The sequence below is a fragment of the Lissotriton vulgaris genome, chromosome 12 (assembly GCF_964263255.1).
Source record: "Lissotriton vulgaris chromosome 12, aLisVul1.2, whole genome shotgun sequence".
Taxonomy (NCBI): domain Eukaryota; kingdom Metazoa; phylum Chordata; class Amphibia; order Caudata; family Salamandridae; genus Lissotriton; species Lissotriton vulgaris.
In genome coordinates, this window is record NC_141700.1 from 738,976,493 (window position 1) to 739,002,575 (window position 26,083).

The window sequence follows — 26,083 nt, forward strand, 5'->3', positions numbered from 1 at the left end:
CCGTCCGCCATCTCTGGAGACCATATTACAAAGACATGTCGACCAGGTGGAAAAGGGTTCAATATGGTGGCGGTGTCTGAAAGACACTACCAGCCACATTAGAATGTGCATTTTGGAATGCCTTTCCATTGCGGCATTGCCGCCACGGAAAGGCATGCAGAGTCTGCTTGGGGGATCCATTGCGGGCCCCCATGGACTCAGGGGGTGGGGGGTGCACATAGTGGGTACCTATGGTACCCCCCTGCCTTTCAAAGAACAACATGGCAGGCACTGGGCGGTGCCTGTCACGTTGTGCTTAGAAAAACACAACATGCATATTTAGCATTGCGGTGGGCAGAGCATTTAGCACCGGCCGTCGCAATGTTTAAAATACGGGATGTGCCCGCCAGTGTGGTGGGCGCATCATAATAGGGTCTGCGGGACCGCAGCTAGCATTGCGGGCAGTCCAATTCCCCACTGGTATGGTGGGCGGACAAAGTCCGCCCGCCATACTAATGTGCCCCATCTTGTTCTGTTGTTCAAGAAGCTCTGCAGCCAAGACCAGGCTTGGCATTCGATACTAATCCCCTGCATCCTGTCCAACGGGACACAATGAGAGATGATGTCAAAGGCTGCTATCAGGTCATAGTGGGGGTCCCTCTATCCAGTGACATCCTGATACTATCCATTACCTGCACCAATGCCGCTTCCATGCTGTGGCCAGCACGGAAACCTGATTACGAGGGGTCCAGTAAACTATGCTAATCCAGATATCCTGTAAATTGTTTATTTACCAGTGTCTCCTTGACCTTCGAGCTGCATGGAAGGAGGGGGATTGGTCTATAATTTTGCAAATCCGCCAGGTCTGCCAGCGCCTTCCTAAGCAGAGGTTTAATATGCGCCCTTTTCCATTCCTCGAAAAAGTGGCCGTATCCAAGGATATGTTGCAGACCTCAGCTAGAGAGGGGGCTAGGGTTGGAGCTAATTCTGCCAATATAAATGGCACAACCAGATCTGTGGGCGCACCTGATTTCCTCCGCGCCAGCACAGATTCCAGCTCTGTGGTAATGGTTGTGAAGGAGTCTAGTCTGTGTAATGAAAAGTCTCTCCCAAAGGTGGCCCGCTCCTTAGATACTTCTCCTGCAGCCAGGAAGTTGTAGAACTTGCCAATATTGTATTTAAAATGATTTGATAGGTCATTACATAGGGTTTGTGTCGGGGATAGAGGAAGTATTTACTTAGGGGGGTGAACTCTTTTCTGCTTTAATTTTACTTTACCCCCTTTCTCCTTTGTTCCTCCCTTTCCCTCTCCCACCCGCTTCCACATGGCTGCTGCCCCCGTGACCCCTCCCCTCAGCACGACCACCACGACCGGCCCAAACCAGCTCCCCTATCCGCTCCCGCCTCCCAGCTTTCCAGTCCTCCCCAAGCCCTACTTAATGGTGCACACCAAAGGCGCACTAAAGGCAAGCCCATCTGCGCCCGTCCGTGACCCCCCTTCAACCAGCGCCAGGAACCCTGGACCTACACACCACCAACGCTACAACCCAGCAGCAGTCAACAAACTCCACTCAGGCCAAAACAACAACTGCAAGCTAGGTTCACCAGCCGACACCCATGGGCCCTTCAGCTGTCCCCGCTGCCGACAAACCTACAGCACCACCAAGAACACGGACCCAGCACAACCCGAATGCAAGAACACACCCGAACCGAAGCCCTTGCAATGCATCCTCCTCGACATCCGATTCCGCCACTAGCACGCAACCGAAATCGGGGACCTCCTTGATAGCACCACCCCAGATGTAGCATTCTTCACCGAAACCTGGACCAACACCACCTCGGGTCTGGACATCGCCATCACCATTCCACCAGGATACAAGATCTCCAGGAAGGATCGCACACCCGCCCAGGAGGAAGAATTGCCATTGTTTACAAATCCTCCCTCTGCCTGAGCACACACCCCGAGGAGCCCACAGACATGATGGAACACCTACACTTCAAGATACTAACCTTCCCGCTACCACCACCCTTTTAGGAACCCTCATTTACCGACCCCCCCCAGACCCCGCGGACCATTCACAAACTCCATCACGGACATCATCTCCCCGCATGCCATCACATCCACATACTACACCCTGCTGGAAGACCTCAAATTCCACCTCAACAACCAACTGGACCCCAACACCACATCCCTCCTGGACAACCTCTACAACATTGGACTTCGCCATATTGTGACCGTACCCATGCACTCAGCAGGACACACCCTCGACCCCCTCTTCACAACAGGAAACTCCATCACCTTCATCCACACCACCGAACTCCCATGGACTGACCACCGATGTGTCCACTTCAGCTTCAGAACACCCACCGTCCACAGACACCAGCACCTGCTCCCATAAAGAAACTAGACCACAATTACTGACGAGCAGCTCACCTCCTCACTCAGCAACTCTAGCCCAGCCATCATGGAAAACAATGACCCCAACACCGTAGCCCAAATCCTGCATAGATGGATCTCTGACAGCACCAACACCATAGCCCCCCTCAAGAAAAACAACACTTACGCCAAGAAAGCCAGATGGGTTACCACGACCTTCGAGAGCCGAGATGCACTAGCCGCCACCCCAAAAAGGCCTGGAGGAACACCAAAGCCACAGAAGCACACAACAACTTCAGAGCTGCGACCAACGACCACCGACCACCACCAACTCATCAGAAAAATTAAGAAAAAAGCGATTGAAGAAAAAATCTCCACACACGCACACAACAGCAAAGAACTCTTCAACATCATCAAGGAGTTTGCCCCATCCACCAGCGAGTCGACTGACATCCCTCCCTCACAAGGGTACACAGTCAAAATATCGAATCTTTAATTTCGACTTACACTTATATCGAGTTGCTAATATCGAAGGGACAGAATATCGATGTCCAGAATATCGATGGCCAGAATATCGACCCTAAGGTAAGTAATATCGAAATTACTTATATCGATAGCATATATATCGATGTAATTTTACTTAAGTATTTAAATTAATTGTTATAATATGTGTTTAATATGTTTTTATAAATAAAAAAAATATAAAAGTAAATTATATGTTTTACTACCAGAGCGGGTTGTGGGTTTTTAGGGGAATAGGGTGGGAAGTAATTTATTTGTATTTAAATAATTATTTTTTAATGATTAATTTATTTTGCAATTAAATATTAATTGGCAATGAATTATTTTAATTGATTAATTGATTAATTAATTGATAATTTATGTATATTTTTAAGTAAATTATATGTTTTACTACTGGAGCGGGTTGTGGGTTTATAGGGGAATAGGGTGGGAAGTAATTTATTTGTAATTAAATAATTATTTTTAATGATTAATTTATTTTGCAATTAAATATTAATTGGCAATGATTTATTTTAATTGAATAATTGAATAATTAATTGATAATTTATGTATATTTTTAACTAAATTATATGTTTTACTACTGGAGCGGGTTGTGGGTTTATATGGGAAGAGGGTGGGAAGTAATTTAATTGTAATATTAATTAATTGTGGGTAAAGGAGTATTTTTAGGGTTCAGGGTCAGTTTTCAGTTCTTGGGTAAAGGGGTATTTTTAGGGTTCAGGGTCAGTTTTCAGTTTTTGGGTAAAGGGGTATTTTTAGGGTTCAGGGTCAGTTTTCAGTTTTTGGGTAAAGGGGTATTTTTAGGGTTCAGGGTCAGTTTTCAGTTCTTGGGTAAAGGGGTATTTTTTGGGTTCAGGGTCAGTTTTCAGTTTTTGGGTAAAGGGGTATTTTTAGGGTTCAGGGTCAGTTTTGGGTTTTTGGGTAAAGGGGTATTTTTAGGGTTAGGGGTCAGTTTTCAGTTCTTGGGTAAAGGGATATTTTTTGGTTCAGGGTCAGTTTTCCCTACTGTTGCACCCACTGGAGTGGGAATAGTAATTTTAACCCCTACGCTATCCAACACTTTCCCTACTGTTGCACCCTCTGGAGTGGGAATAGTAATTTTTACCCCTACGCTATCCAACACTTTCCCTACTGTTGCACCCTCTGGAGTGGGAATAGTAATTTTTACCCCTACGCTATCCAACACTTTCTCTACTGTTGCACCCTCTGGAGTGGGAATAGTAATTATTGTTAAGTAAGTATATATTATATATGATTTGTTAATATTTTTTTTTTATTAAATATGTATTATTATTTTTTTTACCATTATTAAATATATTTAAATATGTTTAAGTAATTTATAAGTATTATTTACAGTATTTTTCATGTTATTTTAAACAAAAAAAACGATATATTTGACAACGATATTTTTAACATCGATATTATTTTTTCGATATTTTGGTACTTACCATGTTGTACATAGGGCGTCGATATTCTTGCAACCAATATAATTACGCCGATATTTGTGTAGGTCGAAATTCTGTCTGTCGAAATTCTGTCATAGATCCCCCTCACAAGACCTCTGTGACAAACTCCGCACCTTCTTTCACCACAAAATCAAGAGCATCTACGACAACTTCGACAAAGACAACCAACACACTGAACCCACACCAACCACGCCCTCACCACCGAATACACACTGAAGGCAATGAATTCATTCCACTCAGGGGCCCCCACGGACCCCTCCCCCACCACATCTTGAACAGAGCCGCTGACACCATCGCACCCATGCTCCACCACACCATCAACCGCTCCCTGACGACCGCCTTGTTCCCCGACAACTGGAAACACCCCGAGGTCAACCCCCACCTGAAGAAACCCTCGGCGGACCCCACGACCTCAGAAACTACAGACCCATCTCCCTGCTCCTGTTCCCAGCAAAAGTCATTGAGAAAGCCATCAACAGCCAACCCGCCAGATACATCGAAGAGCATGACATCTTCGACTCCTCCCAATCCGGCTTCAGAAAAAAACACAACATGAAACCACCCTCCTTGCCGCAATAGAAGACATCCATACCCTACTGGACAAAGAAGAAACAGTATCCCTCATCCTCCTCAACCTCTCAGAAGCATTGGACACAGACTCCACGATGCAGCGATCCAGGACAAGGCCATTGACTGGATCCGCTCCTTCCTCTCCGGCGGAATGCAGAGGGTCAGACTCCCCCCTTTCCTCTCGGACAATCCACCAACCACCTGTGGAGTCCCTCAGGGGTCGTCCCTCAGTCCTACTCTCTTCAATGTCTACATGGCTCCGCTCGCCCCCATCATCAGAACCCACGGACTCAACATTGTGTTATACACAGACCACACCCAAATCATCCTCTCCCTATCCAACGAACCCAACACCACCAGACACAGCTTTCAAGAAAGCATAGAAGCCGTCGCCAAATGTATAAAAAACAGCTGCCTACAACTAAACATCAACAAGACAGAAGTACTCATCATGGGTCCAAACCCCGATGCCTGGAATGACACCTGGTGGTCCCCCGCCCTCCTAAACCCGCCCACCCCCACTGACCACGCACGCAACCTGGGAACAATCCTGGTCTCTGAACTCAAAATGAACTGCCAGATCAACTCTGTCTCGTCCCCCTGCTTCCACACCCTCCGCCTCCTATGTAAAACCTTCAAATGGATCCCGCTCGAACACAGAAAGACCGTCACTAACGCCCTGGTCACCAGCCGACTCAACTACAGCAACACACTCTATGCCGGAATAAACAAAAACCTCACCTGCAAGCGACAGAACACCCAGAATGCTGCCGCAAAACTGGTCCTTAACCTGCCAAGACAATGCCACATCTCCCAGCACCTGCGCACACTACACTGGGTCCCCTTCGAGGCTAGAGTCACCTTCAAGATGCTCTACCATGCACACAAGGCCCTCCAAGACACCGGACAAGCATACCTGAACTGCCGACTCAAATTCCACGCACCCCAAAGGACACTACGATTATCCCAGCTCTCTTACACCGTGGTCCCCCGCACCAGAAAAACCAGATCGGGAGGCCGCTTTTTCTCCTTCCTCGTGGCCAAAGCCTGGATCGCACTTCCGTTATACCTCAAACAGACTGCATCGCTTCCCGTCTTCACAAGAAACCTCAAAACCTGGCTGTTCGACAGACCCCCTCCTTGATGGACTGGAACGGCACCCCCCCCCCCACCCCCAGCGCCTTGAGACCATTACAGGTGAGTAGTCGCGCTTAACAAACGCCTGATTGATTGATTGAATACAAAAGAAAACACATGAAGGTAGATAGGGTTAATCGACAACTAGATAAGAGAATTTGAGAACAGTGGGCAATACAGAAGGCCAATCCTACACCTTCCTTCACCACCACCCTAAAAATCGTTTCCTTCAAATGATATTGTTCCTCTACTCGCCTCATACATTTTAAATATATTGTCAGTCGGATAGAGTGCCTTCATCTGTGTAATTCGCTCAGAGCACTGGACACGCATTGATGAGGTGGGAATTGACAGTGTACTAATTCATTTCTTGAGACATTTATACACTGACACTAGGACTAGTGTTTTAATTGGAAGGAATGGAGAATGCACTACACCTTTTAAAATGTGTAGAGGCGTTAGGCAGGGGTGCATCTTGCCCCCTTTTTATTTTCTTATATATAAATAACATTAAGAAATAGTTCTGTGATGTGCCTCAAATAGTTTTTTGTCCTATACCTGATATGTTATATGCAGATGACGCTGCTCTGTTAGCCCAGACCGGAAACAGTTTCCAGGGATTCCTACAAAGTTTTGGTATATTTGTGAATCAAGTAAGTCTTAGCGTAAACCTTAGAAAGACCTACATCATGATTGTAAACCCGGCAAAGAACAAGTCCTATTCACATTTCATGAGTGGAGAAAAGGTACCAACACGTTTTCCTATTTAGGCTTGTTCTTTGATCAATGGTACAACTGGTAGCATTTGAGGGAAGATAGAAGGGTTTATTTCAAAAAGTTAGTATCTTCAGTTTTTAGTTTTGTGACATGAAATGACACCTTTGAAACCAATAATGGTTATTGATATGTGTTTCAACAGCCTCTCATGGTACAGGCCTCTGGGGATATACAGTTGAGAACAATTGCCTGAAAAGAAAGTTAGCCGCCAAGCTGCACTTCATTTACGTGCCACCGTAAACTGTGCATAGCCTATATGGAAGTTTACATTAATATTTCAACTCTCCATTCTATTTGATCTAGACCAGATGCAGCACTGAATTGGGATACCATTTCCAACTGCTTAAAATGTGATACTGCAAAGAAAATGCAATGGCTAGCCTATTTAAAGACAATGGGCCCCATTAGGATGGTGGGCGATCGCCCCCGCCGGGCCCACTGTAGTCACCGCCGGCCCAGCGGGGGGTGATCCGCCCACCATCCTTGCAGCAAAGACCCCCCACCCCACCATATTATTATGGCTGGGCGGTCCGCGGCGGACGGAAAGAGCGTCAGGCGCTTTTCTGCCTGGCTGACAAGTCGACCGAGCGGAAAAGGGTTCAATATGGTGGCAGTGTCTGTTAGACACCGCCATCCATATTACAATGTGGGCGGAAAAATGCCTTTCTGCGGCGGCATTGCCGCCACAGAATGCCATGCGGAGTTTGCTTGTGGGTGCCAGATGCGGGCCCCCAGTGACTCTATGGGGTGGGGTGTGCACATGGGGGTACCTATGATACCCTCCCTGCATTTCAATGTACAATGTGACAGGCACCGATTGGTGCCTGTCATGTTGTGCATTGAAAGGCACAACCTGCCTTTGTGGAAGTGCGGCGGGCGGTGCTGAAAGCACCGCCCGCCGTATTGTGACAAATGCGCCATGTGCCCGCCAGTGTGGCAGGCGCATCCTAATTGGGAGTGGGGGACCTCCGCACCCTCAGCCGGCGGTCCCGTTTCCCAGGGGTATGGCGGGCAGAAAAAATCCGACCGCCATACTAATGACCCCAAATGTGTATGGATATTGGGAAACCTAAATATTTTGATGAACCAGAAATGTTACAGGTTATTAGCAAACAACAGCCTAACGTTGAATTTATTAGCACCAGTGTTACTATGGAAAAGAATAATGCTAATATGGAAAAATAATTCACAAACGTATTAATGACATCAGTCATTGTGAACTCCAGATCAACCCAAAATCGCAAATACATAGTTAGGCAAGTTCTGAGACCTTGGGTTGGGGTTACTGATTGATAGGTCACGTGTGGAATGGTACTTAGAACACATCTGTGGTTCCATTATGATATCCTCAGTTGCTCATTTCTGCCCATTGAACGTATCCAGGGGCTCATCCTCTACATTTTCCAGGGTTTGGCCACCTTGCCGTTAAATAACCTAGGTATTAGGGTATCTTAGAAGCAGTCTTGTGTTTCCGATAAGGAAATTTACGTTCTGAAATTATAAACCATGTTATTCACGCTTGACGTCTAATTATAATCAGAATACATAACAGAAACTGTTCAGATTCATGAATGAGATGTTTTTTTAATTGCATTTTCCTTTCTTGATGAATGATATTTCACATTCTTGACACATTTTATCTGTTTATTTTGCATGGGACCTTGTGTTCTGCAGTTGTTGGTTTCACCCTTTCAGAGGGCATTAATTTTACAAGCAAATGCTGAAACATCCACTGTGAATATGATTGATCTGTGAACATTTGTCACAGTGAAGTCACTGCGTAATAGTGTGAGCCAAAAGCACAGGTTTCTCTGCTTTGTACACAGTATCACAATAGATCTTTATTAAATGTTTCAGAGCTAACGATTTTAGATTCGAGACTGTTTTATATTGGCAGCATGTATTTAATTTTAAAAAATGAGGAGTGAGATTAAAGTAAGCTCCAACGATGCCAAAAGAAAGTCTAGGTATGAGGTAATGTCAATTATTTAACTTATTTGTTTGTCTCCACATTAACTTTTATGTTTATCTTCTGTCTGCCAGCTCCTGCATTCCATGAAGAGTGTTCGCTTCAAGAACAAGATTGGAGAGGAAATGTACTTTGATGAACATGGCAACCCACCCTCCATCTATAGCGTCATAAACTGGCAGATCAAACCTGATGGTGGCATCCACTCTGTGAAGGTGGGGACCTTTGATGACCGGTTGCCCAAAGGACAAAAGCTCTCCATCAACATCTCTGCAATCCAGTGGAATTTGCCGGGCACAGAGGTACTAAGATGTACACAGTGCAATAGTTTATGTCCTGGAAATAAGATGGGGATGAATGAACTGAGATGAAGTATTTAAAATTAGTGTATATCAAACTCATTTGTTTCCAAATGCAGATGAAAAAATTGAGGTAAGGATCCAGAGTTGAGAGAAACAAAAAAAGAAGATTATGCATTAATGACTGAAACAGCTGGAGCCCAGGCAAGTAAGAGCTGTGGTCCGGTGGGGCCCGGGGGAAGGAGGATTCAGACAGACAAGGGAAAAATGTAATATTTATTTAATTTTCCCTTGTGGTTGTCTGTCGAATCCCCCAACCCAGCTTAACCGTTCCTATCTCCACTGGCCGCAGCTGGGCTGAAATATATATTTCTCAATCATTAGCAAAATGGTAGAAAGTTATTCTGCTCAATTGTCCTGTTACACCAGCAATCTCATAAATACACTTAGGGTCTGATTAAAATAGTGGGGGTCAGACCACTAACAGGCTGTCAGTGGCGGTCCAAGTACCATATAATGATATAGTGGTCAGACCCTTATCTGTCAGTTGCAAGACGGCCACCTCCATTAGGATCATAGATCCTGATTGTTCGGCGGTTGGAGGAGGTTTCCCAGAATGGCGGGGTGGTGAGGAAGGCTCCGATGTCGGGATTTCAATATGTCTTTCCGACAAACTTTTCATGGTGAGAATCCTGCCAAGAAAAGATTGTTGGAAAGGTGCTGGGGGCCGCAAACAGGGCCACCCCCCATTGTAGGCCAATGCAAAGTATCACTGGAGGCCCATCTAGTGCCCCCACTTACCCCTGTGAACAATGTGCCGTGCACAACATGTGCATGGCACACAATTCATAGACATGCAGTAGGTGCTGTATGGCGCCGGCACGTGCTGCAGCCCCATTCCATGGGCGCAGCATGCCCCTGCAGAAGTTTAGTTGGTTTTCCTATTGCCAGCCCGGCAGTCTAATCCAAATACGGTGGTCAGACCGCAGCATGCTCATTGGGCAGTCTCCAGACCACCACAATAGTGCCAGTGTTCCGACTGCCCAGCATCGTTGCCCTTAATAACAATGGATAGATAAAAGGGCACCAAAAATCTAGTGCACTAAATAACCTTAGAAACTAAGGGCCATATGTATAAAGTCAATTTGCGATTCCAAACGCTGAAATTCAAAGAATTTCAGCATTTGCAATCGCAAATTAGCAGTGTGTAATGTAGCACACAAAACTCCCCTCGCAAAATAAGGAATCGCAAATTTTGTGATTCCTTATTTTGCAATTGCATTTAAAGAATCGCAAATTGCGATTCCTTAAATGCAATCTAGGAAGCACAAGAGAAAGTGCGATTTGGCCTTAAGGAATCGCAAATTTCCACCAACTTCAAGTTGTTGGTAAATTGCGATTTCACTTAAAAATGCACTATTTTGCATTTTTTTAAAGTGCCATGTGGCACACATACATGCCCCTAGGACATGTATGTGTGCCACATTTGCATACATGTACATTTTAGGGGTGCAACAGGGTGTCCTTTTGACACCCTGGCACCCTTGAAATTGCATCTCAATTTGCGATTCTCTTATTGCTAATCGCAAATTGAGAATGCCTTCCCATTCATTCCTATGGGCCTCCTGACCCATAGGAATGAAAGGGAAGGTATTCCTTATTTGCAAATCTCAATTTGCGATTTGCAAATAAGGAATATCAGGGATTTGCAAAATTATTAGCAAATCCCACATACATTGCATTTTGTGATTCTCAAATTGTGATTAGCTGAAAATCGCAATTTGAGATTCGCAAAACTCTAGTTTCATACATATGGCCCAAATTCTTTATGATATCTAACTTTGGCTGCTGACCTTTCTATAGTAGGTAATTCTATAATAGGTAGGTCTCTGTGTCCTTAATATCACAAATTAGAAAAGGAATGTATCTAAGGCATGCCATGCAACCACTGATTAAGAAAGAAATTCTTATGATACAGAATGTATTCTTGCAAAATACAAAAAACAACAATTTGGATGGTTAGTCAGCTTTAAAGGTAACTTGTCTTGACACACCTACACTTTCTCAAATGCTCAGTCTCTTTATATTTGTAGCTTAAGTATATGAAACAGATAGTTGAACAAACAATGCTTGAACCCTGTCCATAACTATTACTTTATGTTTAGGTGGATTGAATAATAAATTCACTATGCATATTGTTAAATATTATGAACAATTTAAATTTACACTGATCATGTCCTGAATTAGTAATGCACTAAAATGTTGCTATGACTAACCATGATTTTATCCTTTACGCGTTTTAGATTCCCAATAAAATTGTAAGTTTGTATAACAAGAAACTGCAAAACAGTTTATTTTTTTCGAGTGCAATGAAATATTTACATCGTGAAAATAAAAATCAGAGTACGGGCCTCATTACAAGTTTAGCGGTTGCCAAACCTGTGTGAGCACCGCCTGCCTGATTAACCTCATGCGCGCTAGCGGAATTCCGCTCCTGCGCTGAGATTTTCTAAAACGCATGTTACGTGACGAGCTGGGCTCGTCATCAGCGTGCGAGGAGGCTACGCCATGACGAGCCCAGCTCGTCATCAGCGTGGAAGGGGTTAAACGTTTCCCTTGTGTCTGGCGGACTTTTTTTGGTGGTCTCATGGCGGTGCCTCTGAAAATGGGCACCGCAATGGGATTGCCAAAAGAAGTTCCTGCATGGCATGGGCTATAAAGTCCATGCTGTGCAGGAACTAAGATGCATGCACACAGGGTGGAACATGGTTTGCCCCCTGCATGCATCCCCAGGAAAATGGGCAAAAGGGGGCCTTTAGGGGCCCCCTTTGTTTCAGGACTTCCAGCTTTTTCATGGAGTAAAGACCTCCAGGGCATCCTGAAACTCATAATGTGCATATGCAAATTTCTGAGCCCCTGACCACAGGGGGTTGCAGTGGTGCAATGGCAGTCCAACTGCCAAAGTTGTAATTGGGCAGTCAGACCACCAGTGCAGCAGTGGCTGGACCAGCACTGCTTACGCCAGACTTGTATTTAGGTCCTTAAAGTAAATAAATATCGAGAAAAAGGGTAATAATTAATATTCCAAGAAAAACAGGATATTTTAAGTGAACTTAAACAATGGCAGTGGATTTACAAACACTTTGGGGAAGATTGTTTAGTTTGGATTCCATCACATGTGTTGCACATCCCTGATGCAAAATAAATGCTGTCATGTACTTAGCAATGCAAATCTACTTTGCTTGGTTTAGCAAATACAAAGTTACGTAAGGCAGCACATAGTACTGCAGATAGAAGCATCAGGAAGGGGTGTTTTAGAAATATTCAGCAGAGTGCTGCCTTGCATTACTTTTCCTAGCAAAGGCATTCCACAAGTGGACCATGGGTATTCCCAAACATCCACTAATGATTTTTTGCACATTTCCACATCTACAAAGTCCTATAAACTGGGAATATGTCAACATGCCATGCTTTCTCCAGTGAGGAGTAATGAGGAGAAATGTCTTTATTTCTCCTTGTTATTTCCTCTTTCCATTCTGGAAACATGACAAAACTAATGGTTCAGCATGATTAGCAGGGTGTGGATTTGCTAATGATGTCGGGATGATTGACCCGGGATTGCAAAGAATGACATGAGGTGATCTAATAGTCATATTATCTAACATCCTAGTATGTTGCAGGACCTAATTCTGTGCAAAGCAGAACATGCAATAATAACATGATATTTGACATATAACAGATGTCCTCGACTCTATCCCTCCACTGAAGATGGTAAAAATCCAGGATAGGGCAGCTCCGGCCCCCTGGTACTCAGACAGTCTCAAGAGAGAAAAGGCCCTATGCAGAAAGGAAATGGGGGAAATCGAAATCTGAGCAAGATGAATCACTCTATCGAGTGGCTCATATAGCCTACTTAAATAGTTGTAACTCAGCCCGGAGAGCCTATCTAGGTCCCGCATTATAAAAGCAAAGAACTCCTCTCAGGAGCTTTTGTTATTCTGAAGGGGTTCAGGAATCCGAGGGCTAATAATCCGCTCCCGCCACCCACACAGGAACTATGCGAGGACCTAGCGAGCCACTTTACTAATAAGATCGATGTGATCTATCGCACCTTGGGCCTGAAGAAGGAGAACATGATAGAGCCTCCCTCCAGGAAAACCCCTGCTCCTCGAGCCTAGAATTCTACCCTGACATTACTGGCGTACAGGTGGGCTCCTTAATGCAGGTGAAATCTCGTTCCCCACTAGACCCGTTGCCGCCTGCAGTTATGTCTGAATTAACGCCGGTCTTAGCTGAAGTCTGCAACATCTAGCTAGCCACAGCCACTTTTCAGCGTAAATGGAAAAACGCACGTATCAAGCCTCTGCTCAAAAAGGCACTTGCAGATCCCACTGATTTACAAAATTATAGGCCGATCTCTCTTCTTCCTTGTTGTTCAAAGATCATGGAGACACTAATCAATCGGCATCTTTCTTGCTATTTGGAACAGAACAAAGTACTGGATACATCCCAGTTGGATTTCCGTGCTTCTTATGGCACCGAGGCTGCACTGTTGGAGGTCACTGATACCTTAAGAATGTCATTGGACAAGGATACCCCAGCCATGTTAGTGCTGCTCGATCTGTCGGCAGCCTTTGACACCTTCTCTCATCGCATCCTTTTGGACAGGCTTCAAGAGATTAGTGTCAGAGGCATGGCCTTTAAATGGATTCAGAACTATCTGTCTGATAGAACACAAAGTGTCCAGTTGGTCTCCTTTATGTCACACACCACTGTGGTGGATAAGGGGGTCCCACAAGGTTCCATCTTGAGCCCCACCTTGTTCAATATATATGTGGCCCCCTTAGCCTCAATTATCAGAAACTGTGGGTTTGAGACCATATCTTATGCTGATGACACACAGGTGATAGTCCCCATATAGGAGAACCCTGCAGTAACAAAACTAAAGTTAATGAATTGTATGACTAGTATAGCAAGTTGGATGAGGAAGAATTTCCATCAACTTAACTGCTCCAAAACAGAGATAATGCTGTTTGGTAAAGCGGAGGTTGGACCTAGGTTGGGCCAAGAACCTAGGCATTAGAATTGACAATAAACTATCTATGGAAGAACAGGTGAAGACCTTGTCAGGCACCTGTTTTGGAACTATGAGGATGCTTAGAAAGATCTTCCATTGGATCCCCCTTAATGCCAGAAAGGCCCTCATTCAGTCACTCTTAGTTAGTCGACTGGCTTAGGGCAATTCTTTGCTGGTTGGAATAAGGGAAGACCTGTTAACTAAACTGCAGGTGGTTCAAAATACTGCAGCCCGCCTTGCCCTCAACAAACCAGCGTGGACCCCTCTTACCTCTCCTGCGCCAATTACACTGGCTTCCTATCAGGAAACGAGATATCTTCAAGCTGCTATGTATGGTTCTTAAGGTTCTCCAGGAGACTGGTCCTGCCTATCTGATGAAAAAAATTGAGCGTTATCAACCCACATGACATCTGAGATCCAGCAACCACAATCTGCTCTGCACGTGGAGAATAAGGAAGGTCAAAATGGATGGGCATGCGTTTTCTCATCTGGCCCCCAGCCACTGGAACAGTCTCCCCGACAAATTCCGTGCCTGTTCCAATCTATCTCAATTCAAGAAAATGCTTAAGATCTGGCTATTCTAAAGATCTCACTGTCTATAGGGTATCTCTTCTCAGGCGCCGAGAGAGCCCCTTGGGGATGATTCATTGCGCCATACAAATGTGTTTAATAATAATAACATAACACATACATTTTCTTATGTGTTTTGATCCCAAATTACTTTTTGTGTGAAATATCTACAACAAAAATAAGTGTTTTGTGCATGGGTCCAATGCCAGCAGGATAGTGATGTTTACAATCAATTCACATAGGCTCATAGATTTTTTGTGCTGAAAAACATCACTTTTCAGCAAAGACCATGGATGGTACTCATTGAAGTTAAATGGTTTTCAAACACATGGATTGTTTCCTTTTGCTGAAATAATGGGTATGGCTTACAATGACACTGATGTAATAGCAATATGTGTCAGAAATGTGGTTGCAGCTAATTGACAAGCCTTGCAATGTATAGAGCGTGTCCTTGTTGTGTTAGACATCCCACATTTCTCTTTGATCTTAGCGTCATGTATGTAATACGGGTTACAATGCATAGGCCATATGGTACTTCCTTGTGGAGAAATGACTTGTACATTTCCAGACTATGATCAAAATAACACAATCATGTACAAATTTGCAAAATAAAACCACACCCTGTGCATCATGTCATATCATCGCACCTTAACAGTAGAAACTGGCTCTGTTACTGGAGCTACAGGCAGCAGGCACATGTTACAGAAGCACATGGCATTTAAGGCAAATGTTGGTTTTCTTTCTTCCTTCGAAATGGTAATCAGTGCAAGGCAAGATAACCTCGCTTGCATACAATCAGTAATGCCTTAAATGTACTGTTTGTATTATATAGAAAACCCTACTACACACAACACCCTCCTCCCCTTGTGTGACGATTATCAGTTTGACAATCATATTCCCCTGTTTTGTATCCATTGCATTTCTTTAAGAAGCACAAGCAGCATTGGTGTCTTCATATGCTAACATATGTATTCATTTCTATAGTGATATGTGTAATATAGCCTTAATATATTTATGATGTAGTGTAATATAATGAAACGTAATGTGATAGAATGGCTCCCTGAGCAAAAATAAAGCCCCATGACTTAAAGTTGTTACTCAGTGTTTCAGACAATATTGCATCACTGTGTTATTCGTCAGTTGGTTAAGTGAGCACCAAGTTTCATCCTTCAAATGTTCCATGGGACAGCTCTCAAGTCAGGAACTCTGAAATGCTTCATTAATTCTCTGTACTTTATTGTTATGGGGTAAAGCCTAACACAATTTTTAGTCAGTCCTGCCAAACTTTGATCATCATCTACTGAGTCTTTTATTTTTTTCATTATGAGTATTAGATGAGGGGGTGGGCGGGACATGCAGAGTTCCACTAATTCCGCAGCGTTACCTAAAAACTCAGCGAGATTCTGCGGAGTTCCACCAGTGCTGGAATCTGGTATGTCACGCTGCTAGCGCTGGTTTTGCCGGGAGCTGGCCTCTTGTGTACAATCAGTGCGAATGGCACAATGGGATGCGCCAGAAGGCACTACTTCATTCTACCAGTCGAGAAGATTTTCTACTCAAGCAGCAGCTTTCTCAATGCGAGCAGCAGCTATCACAACAAGAGTGGTAGCGACCTGCTGTGGCCGCACATGTTGGGAAACTTGCTGGGGACGGTGTAGCTCTTGTTTTTCTCACTGGCACCTGCCAACGTACAGTTGGCGAGCCGCGCACAAGAAAAAACTCCACTACGTGGCAGTTGGCAGAGTATTTCTGGAACTCCACTCTCCAAGCAGAGCACGATCTGGGCAAAACACCACTAACGCTGATGGAGGAGTTGGGCCCGATTCACAGAATGAACTTAAGACTCAATCCTAAACTTACTACTATTTTGGTATTCACAGAATGCACTTACTACTTTTGGCATTCACAGAATGAACTTACTACTTTTGGTATTCACAGAAGTTAGGATTTTGTCTTAAGTTTGTGTTAAGACAAACTTAAGACAGACTTAAGACAGACTTAAGACAGACTTAAGACAAACTTAAGACAAACTTAAGACAGACTTAAGACAGACTTAAGACAGACTTAAGACAAAATCCTAACTTAAGTCTGTCTTAAGTCTGTCTTAAGTTTGTCTTAAGACAAACTTAAGACAAAATCCTAACTTCTGTGAATGCCAAAAGTAGTAAGTTCATTCTGTGAATTCCAAAAGTAGTAAGTGCATTCTGTGAATGCCAAAAGTAGTAAGTGCATTCTGTGAATTCCAAAAGTAGTAAGTGCATTCTGTGAATGCCAAAAGTAGTAAGTGCATTCTGTGAATTCCAAAAGTAGTAAGTGCATTCTGTGTTTACCAAAATAGTAGTAAGTTTAGGATTGAGTCTTAAGTTCATTCTGTGAATCGGGCCCGTAAAGTTTACCGCCCACCTCTCAATACAAGTATTGCGATTACACCCACTATAAGAATTGCAGTAAATCTTATGAAAAAAAGTATGTACCCTGCTGTATGAGAAGCTGGTACATGCCCTTTCTGCTGCTTTTATCTGTATTACTATGACTGTCATGTAAGAAGAATGAAATGTAGCTTCTAAAACTTCAATGAAATAAGATGTATATGAGAAGAAGTCATCTTTATTGTTTGGTTAATTAAAACCTTTGCAAATACATTAATCATTTGCATAGCAACTAGTGTTTAAAATATCTTGGCAAAAGGAAGAAAAGTAAAACATTTTCTAAAAAATTGGCCATAGTGATATTTTGGTCAGCTAGAATTCAAGGGCCTGGCTTTGGCCTACCAATTCATACTGTTTATCACCTCTCTTAGTGAGACATGAATTGGAGTTCGATGAAGGCGAAGCTGTCCCAAACAACTCAGTATGGTTCCCATCAGGGGAGTCACTCAAAGATCGATTTGCCACGGTGCCCTCGTCTGGGCCTTTCATGAGCTGTGTGACTACATGTAACGGGGTTGGTGTAAATGTTGTTTGCAATAACAGTATTAGTCTGTTTCCACTATGTACAAACTGCACTGCATAATAATCCCTAACTGATTCCAGCACTAAATCATGTTTAGAGCACAGAAAAGCACACAAAGGTATGCTTGAGAGTAAGTCAACAGAGCATACATAGCCAAACCCTGCCCATAACAACCACAAAGCCTATTCTTTCAACATGCCCCCATCTGGGAGTTCTGCTTGAACAAAAACAAATACAAAATAAATAGAAGGCACGTAAAACATTTTTAACACTTGCAATACAGTAATTAGCATTGACATTAAAGTTAACTTTATGACACCAACCTATACCTAAAAGCAATTTACCCAGTGTCCCAGTCTGGCCATGTCTCACTCAACATACCCATAATAAACACCCACCTATTACAATATTACAACTCCCAATACCTAAGGTCAGTAAATGAAAGGACATTTTTAACAAATGTGCATGACTAAAGAAACTCAACCATCTTCTTGATCCTAGGACCACCGAAAGTGAGTCCAAGGGCTAGTTGGCTAGCCTCCTGTGTGTGTCAGAGGGAGATAACAAGCTCCTGAGGCCTTGAGTCCTGCTGCTGGCCTCTGCTGGAGTGAACCCTAAGCCCCTAAGTGGTGCCCCATAGACCTGCAACCTTGGTAGCTTCTTGCAGAACTGACCTGCCTGCCAATCTGCCCAAAAGTTTATTGTCAGTCTGCCTGACTTTGTTGTAGCTCCCGCTACATTCTTTTCACAGCTGCAAATCCTGTTCAGTAGAGCCTCTTGGCAAAGGAATCCGGCCTCACGGAGCCCTTTTTCGGCTGCAGCCTGAAGCTTTGTCCCATTTGGGGTTTTCATCTTTCAAAATGTTTGTCTAGGTCCAAAGGTAAAAAGCTTCACTGAGCTGAAAGTCCACTGACTTCTCATCAACGATGATGTCGGCCTGGAAATCCAGCTTTTCACACCATCTTTGACGGCTTCATCATGATCTCGACCAGTGGATCCCCGGTGTCAACAACTCCTCCTCGGATACAGCGTGGCTTGCCCAACTGAACCCTACCTTATATGAGTTTTTTTCAGACATTTAATGAAGTCTGAAGGTAAACTGAGACCAGGCCCAATTCACCCCTTGTGTCTCAACCCTTGCTCTACTGTGGTCGGCCTCAACTTTTAACTCTGACCTCGTCTTGCCTGACCGGACGAACATAGCATGCTACAATGCATGTTTTTACATTGCATTCCATTACAATGCAGTTGTTACAGTGACCGCGTTGTTGGAACGCAATACCTTTACAGCACAAGTCATTAGATTGACTTGCACTAGATGGCGCTCCAACCTTAGGAATAGTATAATGTACTACTCCAACTTCACCCTGCGCAACAGTAGGGAAGGTGTTGGAATAGTAAATCATAAAGGGACAGGAAAAGTTCCATTATGTTTGCATTCAGTTTCTGGAAGAGGAGGAGCAACGCGCTGCCGCTTGCTCACGGGCTGCAGCCCACGGTTTTGACTGTTTGACTGTTTGCTCCACCGCCCATAACCGCAACCGCAGCTTGTATCCCGCTGTGGTCGGCAGCCGATCGGCCTGAGACCACCTAACCTGCCCAAGACCTGAGACCCGCCTGAGACCTGAGACCCGCCTCCTCCCACCGCCCTGTACCGGGTGCCTCCTCTCCTGCTGCTCTGGACCGGACCACACGGTACTGGCCCTCCAGGGCGGGAGTGATGTTGGCAGAGGTTAACTCTGGGAGCTGCAGAGGTGAGAGCTGCAGGGGGTGGGGTGCTCACGAACCACAGGAGCCGTGTGCTTGGCGGATCACGGCTCCAGGGCACGACAGGTCTGGTTGACTGACACCTGGGAGGTTGAGGTTATGGGACCTCCAGCCTCACCCTTGCTGCCCCCAGTAGACTCACTGGGAGCTCACTGAGAGTTCTTGGCTTTGCACTTGGCTCTTGGTCTCCGACAACCGTAGGTTCACTGGGAGGTCCTAGTCTTAAGGTCTCTTACCTCCCCAAGCACACGTAATCTGCCCTACCAAGCCTGTGTGCTGAGCAAGCAGGCAGAGCAGGCAGGCAGAGTAGGCAGTGAACGCCACCACCGCAGCAGAGGAGTAAACACACAGTCGCCGCTGCTACTACCTTCTTGACCTGCGACCTGTTGGTAGCTTCTCTCCTGCACCTCCTGCACAGTCCAACTACCTCTAACTACCAGCAAAATCTCTTGTGCAAGGCACACTGCAGGCATCAAAGCGGACGCAATAAAGACAACCATGGAAAGTAGAAAGTAAAGCAGCCTAAGCTCCCAGAAAACCCACAGGAGGTCCTCATTGGGGTTTGCTGGGGTTGCGCATCTCTCCACTACTAATCACTGGATTCTTAGTGGTCGCAGAGTAGTCACAGAGTAGTAGTCGCATGGAGGTTTGGAAAGTGGTTTTGAAACTGGGAAAGTGAGAAAGTGGAAAAGTGGATAACTTAACTTAACTCAACAGAACAACTTAACAGAACAAACAAAAACAACAACAAGCACAACTATAACCACTATCGAGAATTACACGGAAGTGCAAGAAATTACAAGGAAGCAAGGGAACATGAGGTCTGGGAGAGAAAGAAAGACTCCTATAAACACAAACTCAAAGTCTAAAGCAACAAAAAACAATAAAAAGGAAAAAAAAGAGATTGAAAATGGGAGCTAGGATGACGACCCTCTTGGCTTTGACTTAGACACTCAAAAAATAAAACATGGGAAGCTCAAGGGTAAAAATGACATGCTGACAGCAACTGTGACCCCCAACCTCCGTGAAAAATTTCCAACTAAGAGCTCATCTCACAACAGCTCTCATAATACCCCTCACAATGCCTCCCAAATCAGGGTAAGACCTCACCTTAGGAAACAGAGCCTAATTTGAGGTTAACACGAGGTTAGGCTTGGTCGCACAAGACCTAATAACAATAGAGGGGTCCCCCCTATGGATGAATCCATGCTCCTTCCAGCCCAAGATCTATACAAAATTAGCTTTTCTGAAAGACCCTGGCACAGTGATATTTTCTAAAACTGGTGAAATTAAAGGGCTGCGAACCCCTCTACAACCAAGAAGCTTTGACTTAACCTCTCAATTCGTAACAAAACCTCAGACAAATCAAACCGTTGCTCTAATCCATACTATAGAATCTTTGCAAAGAAAAACTTGCAGAACAATTAACGGTAACTTGAACACCATCAGGCTAAATCATAACCAAGGCCAAGAAGCAAAAGATAAACCTGAAGTGACGTAAGGATTAAACACACCAGTGGACCATGAGAGTATCAATCATAAAGTACAACTAGAGGCCACTGTTAATGTCTCTGACAAACATCAAATACAAGAACTACAGGATGGCCCAGGGATCACCCCACTCACCGCACATAAAAGCGACCAACTCTTTCAACCCCCATGGTCACCATCAGGCTAAATCATAACCAAGGCCAAGAAGCAAAAGATAAACCTCAAGTGACGCGAGAATTAAACACAACAGCGGACCACAAGAGCATCAATCATAAAGTACACCTAGAGGCCACTGTTAATGTCTTTGACAAACATCAAATACAAGAACTTCAGGATGGCCCAGGGATCACCCCGCTCACCGCACATAAAAGCGACCAACTCTTTCAACCCCTGTGGTCACCGCTGGAAGAGAATTAGAGATAGTCATGCCAAAATCACACCAGTAAGGGGGTGCAAAAACTAGAACAGACTCTAAGCCTAAACAGCTCTTACCACAGAGAGAATAACCCCATCTTCTTATTACCACTCAAAGCTCACCAAAACAATTGGACATAACCACCACGCTAGACTCAAGCTTCCATCAGGCGACTCGAAACAACATAGCAGCGAAGAAGAGCAAAAGTTAAAGAAACATAATTTGCAAGCTACTAATTCTTCCCCTCAACATTTGCCACTTACTCAACAGGAAGAAGTAAATACCTTGACGGCTGCCAAGAAACCAGTAGAAAGTACATCGCCAGGGCACAGTTAGGCGACTTCTCAAGGCGACCACCACAATTCCAATGGCAACATGTCCTTTCTAGCATCTCAAGAGTCGGAGAAATTAGTTGCCTTGTTCAGCCATGACACTATAACCTCAACAAACAGTGCGAGCACAGAGACCCATGACAAATGCCAGACGACTAAAGACTCAATGTAGGCAACAAGATTAAGTACAATGCAATATTCAACCACAGCATTACATTATCAATCCCATAAAATGGACTTACATCTCACAGTGCTCCAAACTTTAACAGACTTTACTTCAGGGATCGACAGGAAGCTAGCTGATCTAAACGGACTAATAAGGAGAGGGCAAGAAGCGGCCTTTAATGATAAGTTATCACAGCAAGAATGTACCTGTGCTCCAATAGTGGACAATCTATTTATGCTACCATCACTACTACGTGACTTATTATCCACCATCAAAACAACAACTGAAACTCAGAATGCAGCAAGCTGGGACCACCCACAGAGTGGTAAATGAAATCAAGACCCAATCGACTGAGACGACAACAACAAATAGGATTTACTACACAGGAGAGAGAGGATCTCTGCAAAACTCCAAAGTGGATTCACCCAACAAAGTGATATCACCTGAACCAACTGATAAAAGCACATCAGAGAATACCCATCGCAGAATAAAAAGGAAGGGGAGGAAGAGGAAAATAACCTTTTAGGTCCAATATCCGGCTAACCAACTACTTTCACGATTACTTGTTATGAAAGCCAGCATTACAAATATTCCCCAGCTCCATCACTGGAAAAAGGTACAAAGGACACACTAACAAAAATAAAACCGCAATATACACCACCAGGGGATCCGCATCCCCATTAAAAGCCAATCATCCAAGGCTTGGTCTCAAGAAAAACAAAAATACGACCTGTCAATCATCTAGCAACAAGCCCAAAATCCCATAGTAACACCCAGGAATTCGAGCACCCGACACATGCGCCAGCCAAGTCCACCAAAGTGCACTCATGGAAAATTACCTATCCGCAAAATTGATGCCAGGCAGATATCAGCAGGACACTCATAAAGAGCTCCAGCAACTACTAATGAAAATTCACGAATATAGCAATGTTGCGCAAGATATAATCTGGAAACCACATGATCCACTGTCAACACTTCCAAACAGCACCGACAGTAAATCAAACAACTCTAGGCCTTATCCGCACACAGTCATTACCAGTGATGGCTTTCAGCCTTAGACCCAGGAATCCATCAAGGAAGAGGAGATAGACAACATCATATTTTCCCCTCACTATAAGTCGCGAAGTCGAGCAGATATTTTAACAGAGGGAACGTGCAACGGCTCCTGCAAGCCATCCCAAAATTAGCCAACATCAACACCTCTGACCTACTCTCCATAGAGTTCTTGCCAAACAACAGTCTGCCAAGCTCCGAGGAGTCCAAAACCAGATGGAAAACGCCAGCGATAGCAAGCAGAATCATCCAAGAAACATAGACTCCAAAGCAGGGGGATCACTCTGAAACCAGGGTCAAAACTGAGTATATATCCAGCATTATTTCTAATCACCGAAACTATCAGTCAATATAGAAAGTCCACCTCAGTGCTAAGGGGAGCAAGGGGCCACTCCCAAACAGAAGGCCAATCGCTCTCATCTCAACCTACACTAACGAACAACTGGCAGAGCATACAACTCACAATATTGTCAGCGCAACTAAATTGCCATTGAACGCCCAGTCCATCAGATCCTCAACCGGGTTACAATGAAATCAATATATGCAATTGGAACATCAATGGTTTATCCGCCAAATCAAGTGATCATGAGGTCTTAAACTACCTAAAATCCTTTGACATGATCCTACTTCAGGAGACCTGGGAGGGCAAACACTTTCAGCCACAAGGTTACACCTCCAGTTTTATCCCGGCTATCAAGTGATCTGACTTTGGTCACCGTTCGGGGGGGCTATTTTTCCTATCCTCAATAACACAAACTGGGGAAATTCTTCCCCTAAAGATTAACATTACCCCTCCAAGTTGCATCCAGGTTTCAATAGTTACGTTGATTCTTAACCAGACCGTTCAGAAGGTAATAAGAATATATATCTACATACACCACAAACACTAATTGAGGACAACCAAGGAGTTGATAAAAGAAGTAAAAAGAGTAATGGAAGAAGAGGACATAGACAACATCATTGTGGATGGAGATTTTAACATGCTCCTCTTGGGGTTAGATAAGAACAACGACTCCATGCAAGATCTTAAAGGTGCATGGGGAATTCCGACTCACGGTCCCTCAAAAAAAGTTACACCAGCAAATGCTCAAATTACCTTCCTTCGGAACTAGAGCACCTAAACTGGAGAGCAGTAAACGGTTGTCTCAAGGGGGTCAATCCTCCAGCACCTACATACCACTCAGCCAAAATATCCTCTCACTTAGATTTTACATTTGTGACACTAACTTTGTTCAATAATACAGCCTCTTTTCAAATAGGCAATAACAAATTCAGTGATCACATTTCACAAGAAATGAAACTTCATGCGAACTCAACTTTACTTCTGGAGGTCGATAAAACCATTGTCTCAGTAGAAACAACAAACCTCAAATGAATAAGGTATACTTCAACAAACATAGAGGCAGTATCAACGATAGACAAAGACCTACTCAACCAAGCTCAGGACAATATAATTCAGCTGCTGGAAAGCTGGGAGAAATTTGTCATGTCCCTCAGCGATAAAGTCACTACTTAAACAGGTCTGGAACAAAGGAACAGACCGGTCCTGCCACAGATGAATGCAAAGAGCCCATTCTGAAAGAAACTGAAACAAACGATAAATCGCACACTAAGCCAACTCCGGAAATCACTGGGAAAACTGACTCTACAGCATTCCCTTCATAAATCAAAGGCTCTTTTTAAGGGAAGAAGATGGTCCAGCCAAAGGACTTGGAACAACACATTTTTGGCCAAACTCCTTTATGACGCAAAACAGAAAAAAAGGCCAAGTTTTGGCAATCTGTTAACAGATTACAGCAGCCAAACCATCTTGGCATTAACTCTCACATTACTGAAGCAGCCCGGGGAGACGTTCTTTTTAACCACTTTAAAGAAATAGAGCTAATAGCAATCCCTGCTGTACATTCGGATAATGAAAGCTTTAGCAGGCCGGCAAATGAAGTGACGCACCAATGGCCAGCCCCATTAAAGGAAAGGGATAGCACAGAGTCAATCCAACCACAATGGGAGAAAGAATCAAATTCTGTACAATTCGCACACTCAGAATAGGGGATGAGCATAGCAGCCATGTAGTACCACAAATAAAGAAACAAATAGCAAGGGACAGACAGGCGGGAGCACCTGGCCCCAACGGCATTCCGCCAATGCTGTTCAAAAAGGACCCAGAAATAGCACCAGTTTTTAAGCACACAACCACAACTTCGACAATTCCTGAGTCATGGAGAGGCTCAATTATAAACCCAATCTATAAACTATATGCGCGGTCCGAGCTGAAAAACTACCGCCTGATAACCCTCACAGACATCGAGGCTAAATATTACGCGGGCTCATCTTAAACGACCTAACAACTTGGGCTTCTGAGAATTGTATAATCCTGCCAATGCAAACAGGGCTCCGGAAAGGACAAGGTATAATAACAAATATTATGGCACTGAACTTGCTCATGGACGCAGCAAAACAGGGAAAATTCCCCCTGTTTCTCTGCTTCATTGACTTTACAGCTGCGTTTGACCATGTCGACTAAACAAAGCTCTGGCAAAAATTGGATGGCTGGGGGATACCGCCCGCTCTCCTTGCACAACTCACAAACTTGCATACTAACACATGGGTCAGGATAAAGCTAGGTGCTGGTGTACACATATAAAAAAAATGCCCACCACAAAAGGGCTAAAACAAGGGTGCTTCCTAGCCCCATTGCTTTTTAACCTTTTCTTAGCGGATCTCCCGGGGGAGCTGAGCAGATGTTCAGTACATGCTCCAAAACCAGGAAACACGTCACTGTCAAACTTGTTAAATGCCGATGATCTAGTTTTGATAAGCCGGACCCCTATTGGTCTTCAGCATCTCCTGAACACGACTCACAGATTTTCACAACAAAACGCATTAAAAATAAACTTCAATAAAACAAAAATTATGGCAGTAAACTTCCACAAGAAAAAACACTCTAAATGGTTCCTGGACGGTCACCGTTTAGACCAAGCAGCAAGCTGTAAATACCTGGGTATAATACTAGATCAAAACAACTTGTTTAAACCACAAATGGAATCTTTACGGAGAAGGGGCTAATGGCAAACCAAGCCATATAACCACTGAATAATATACTACCGGACCTGACGCTCGACCCTTTGCTAGGGGTCCTGTGAGCTAAACTTCAACCCAGAATA

At 44.2% G+C, this 26,083-nt stretch overlaps 1 protein-coding gene across 1 annotated transcript in view; it reads left to right on the forward strand.

Moving 5' to 3' along the window:
- LOC147678469 (extracellular calcium-sensing receptor-like) overlaps nt 1-26,083 on the forward strand; it is a 265,477-nt gene that overhangs the window by 195,172 nt on the left and 44,222 nt on the right. Inside the window, exon 6 of the mRNA XM_086945648.1 lies at nt 8,872-9,099. Within this exon, the coding sequence (XP_086801774.1) occupies nt 8,872-9,099 (228 nt within the window). The remainder of the gene's footprint in view (nt 1-8,871; nt 9,100-26,083) is intronic.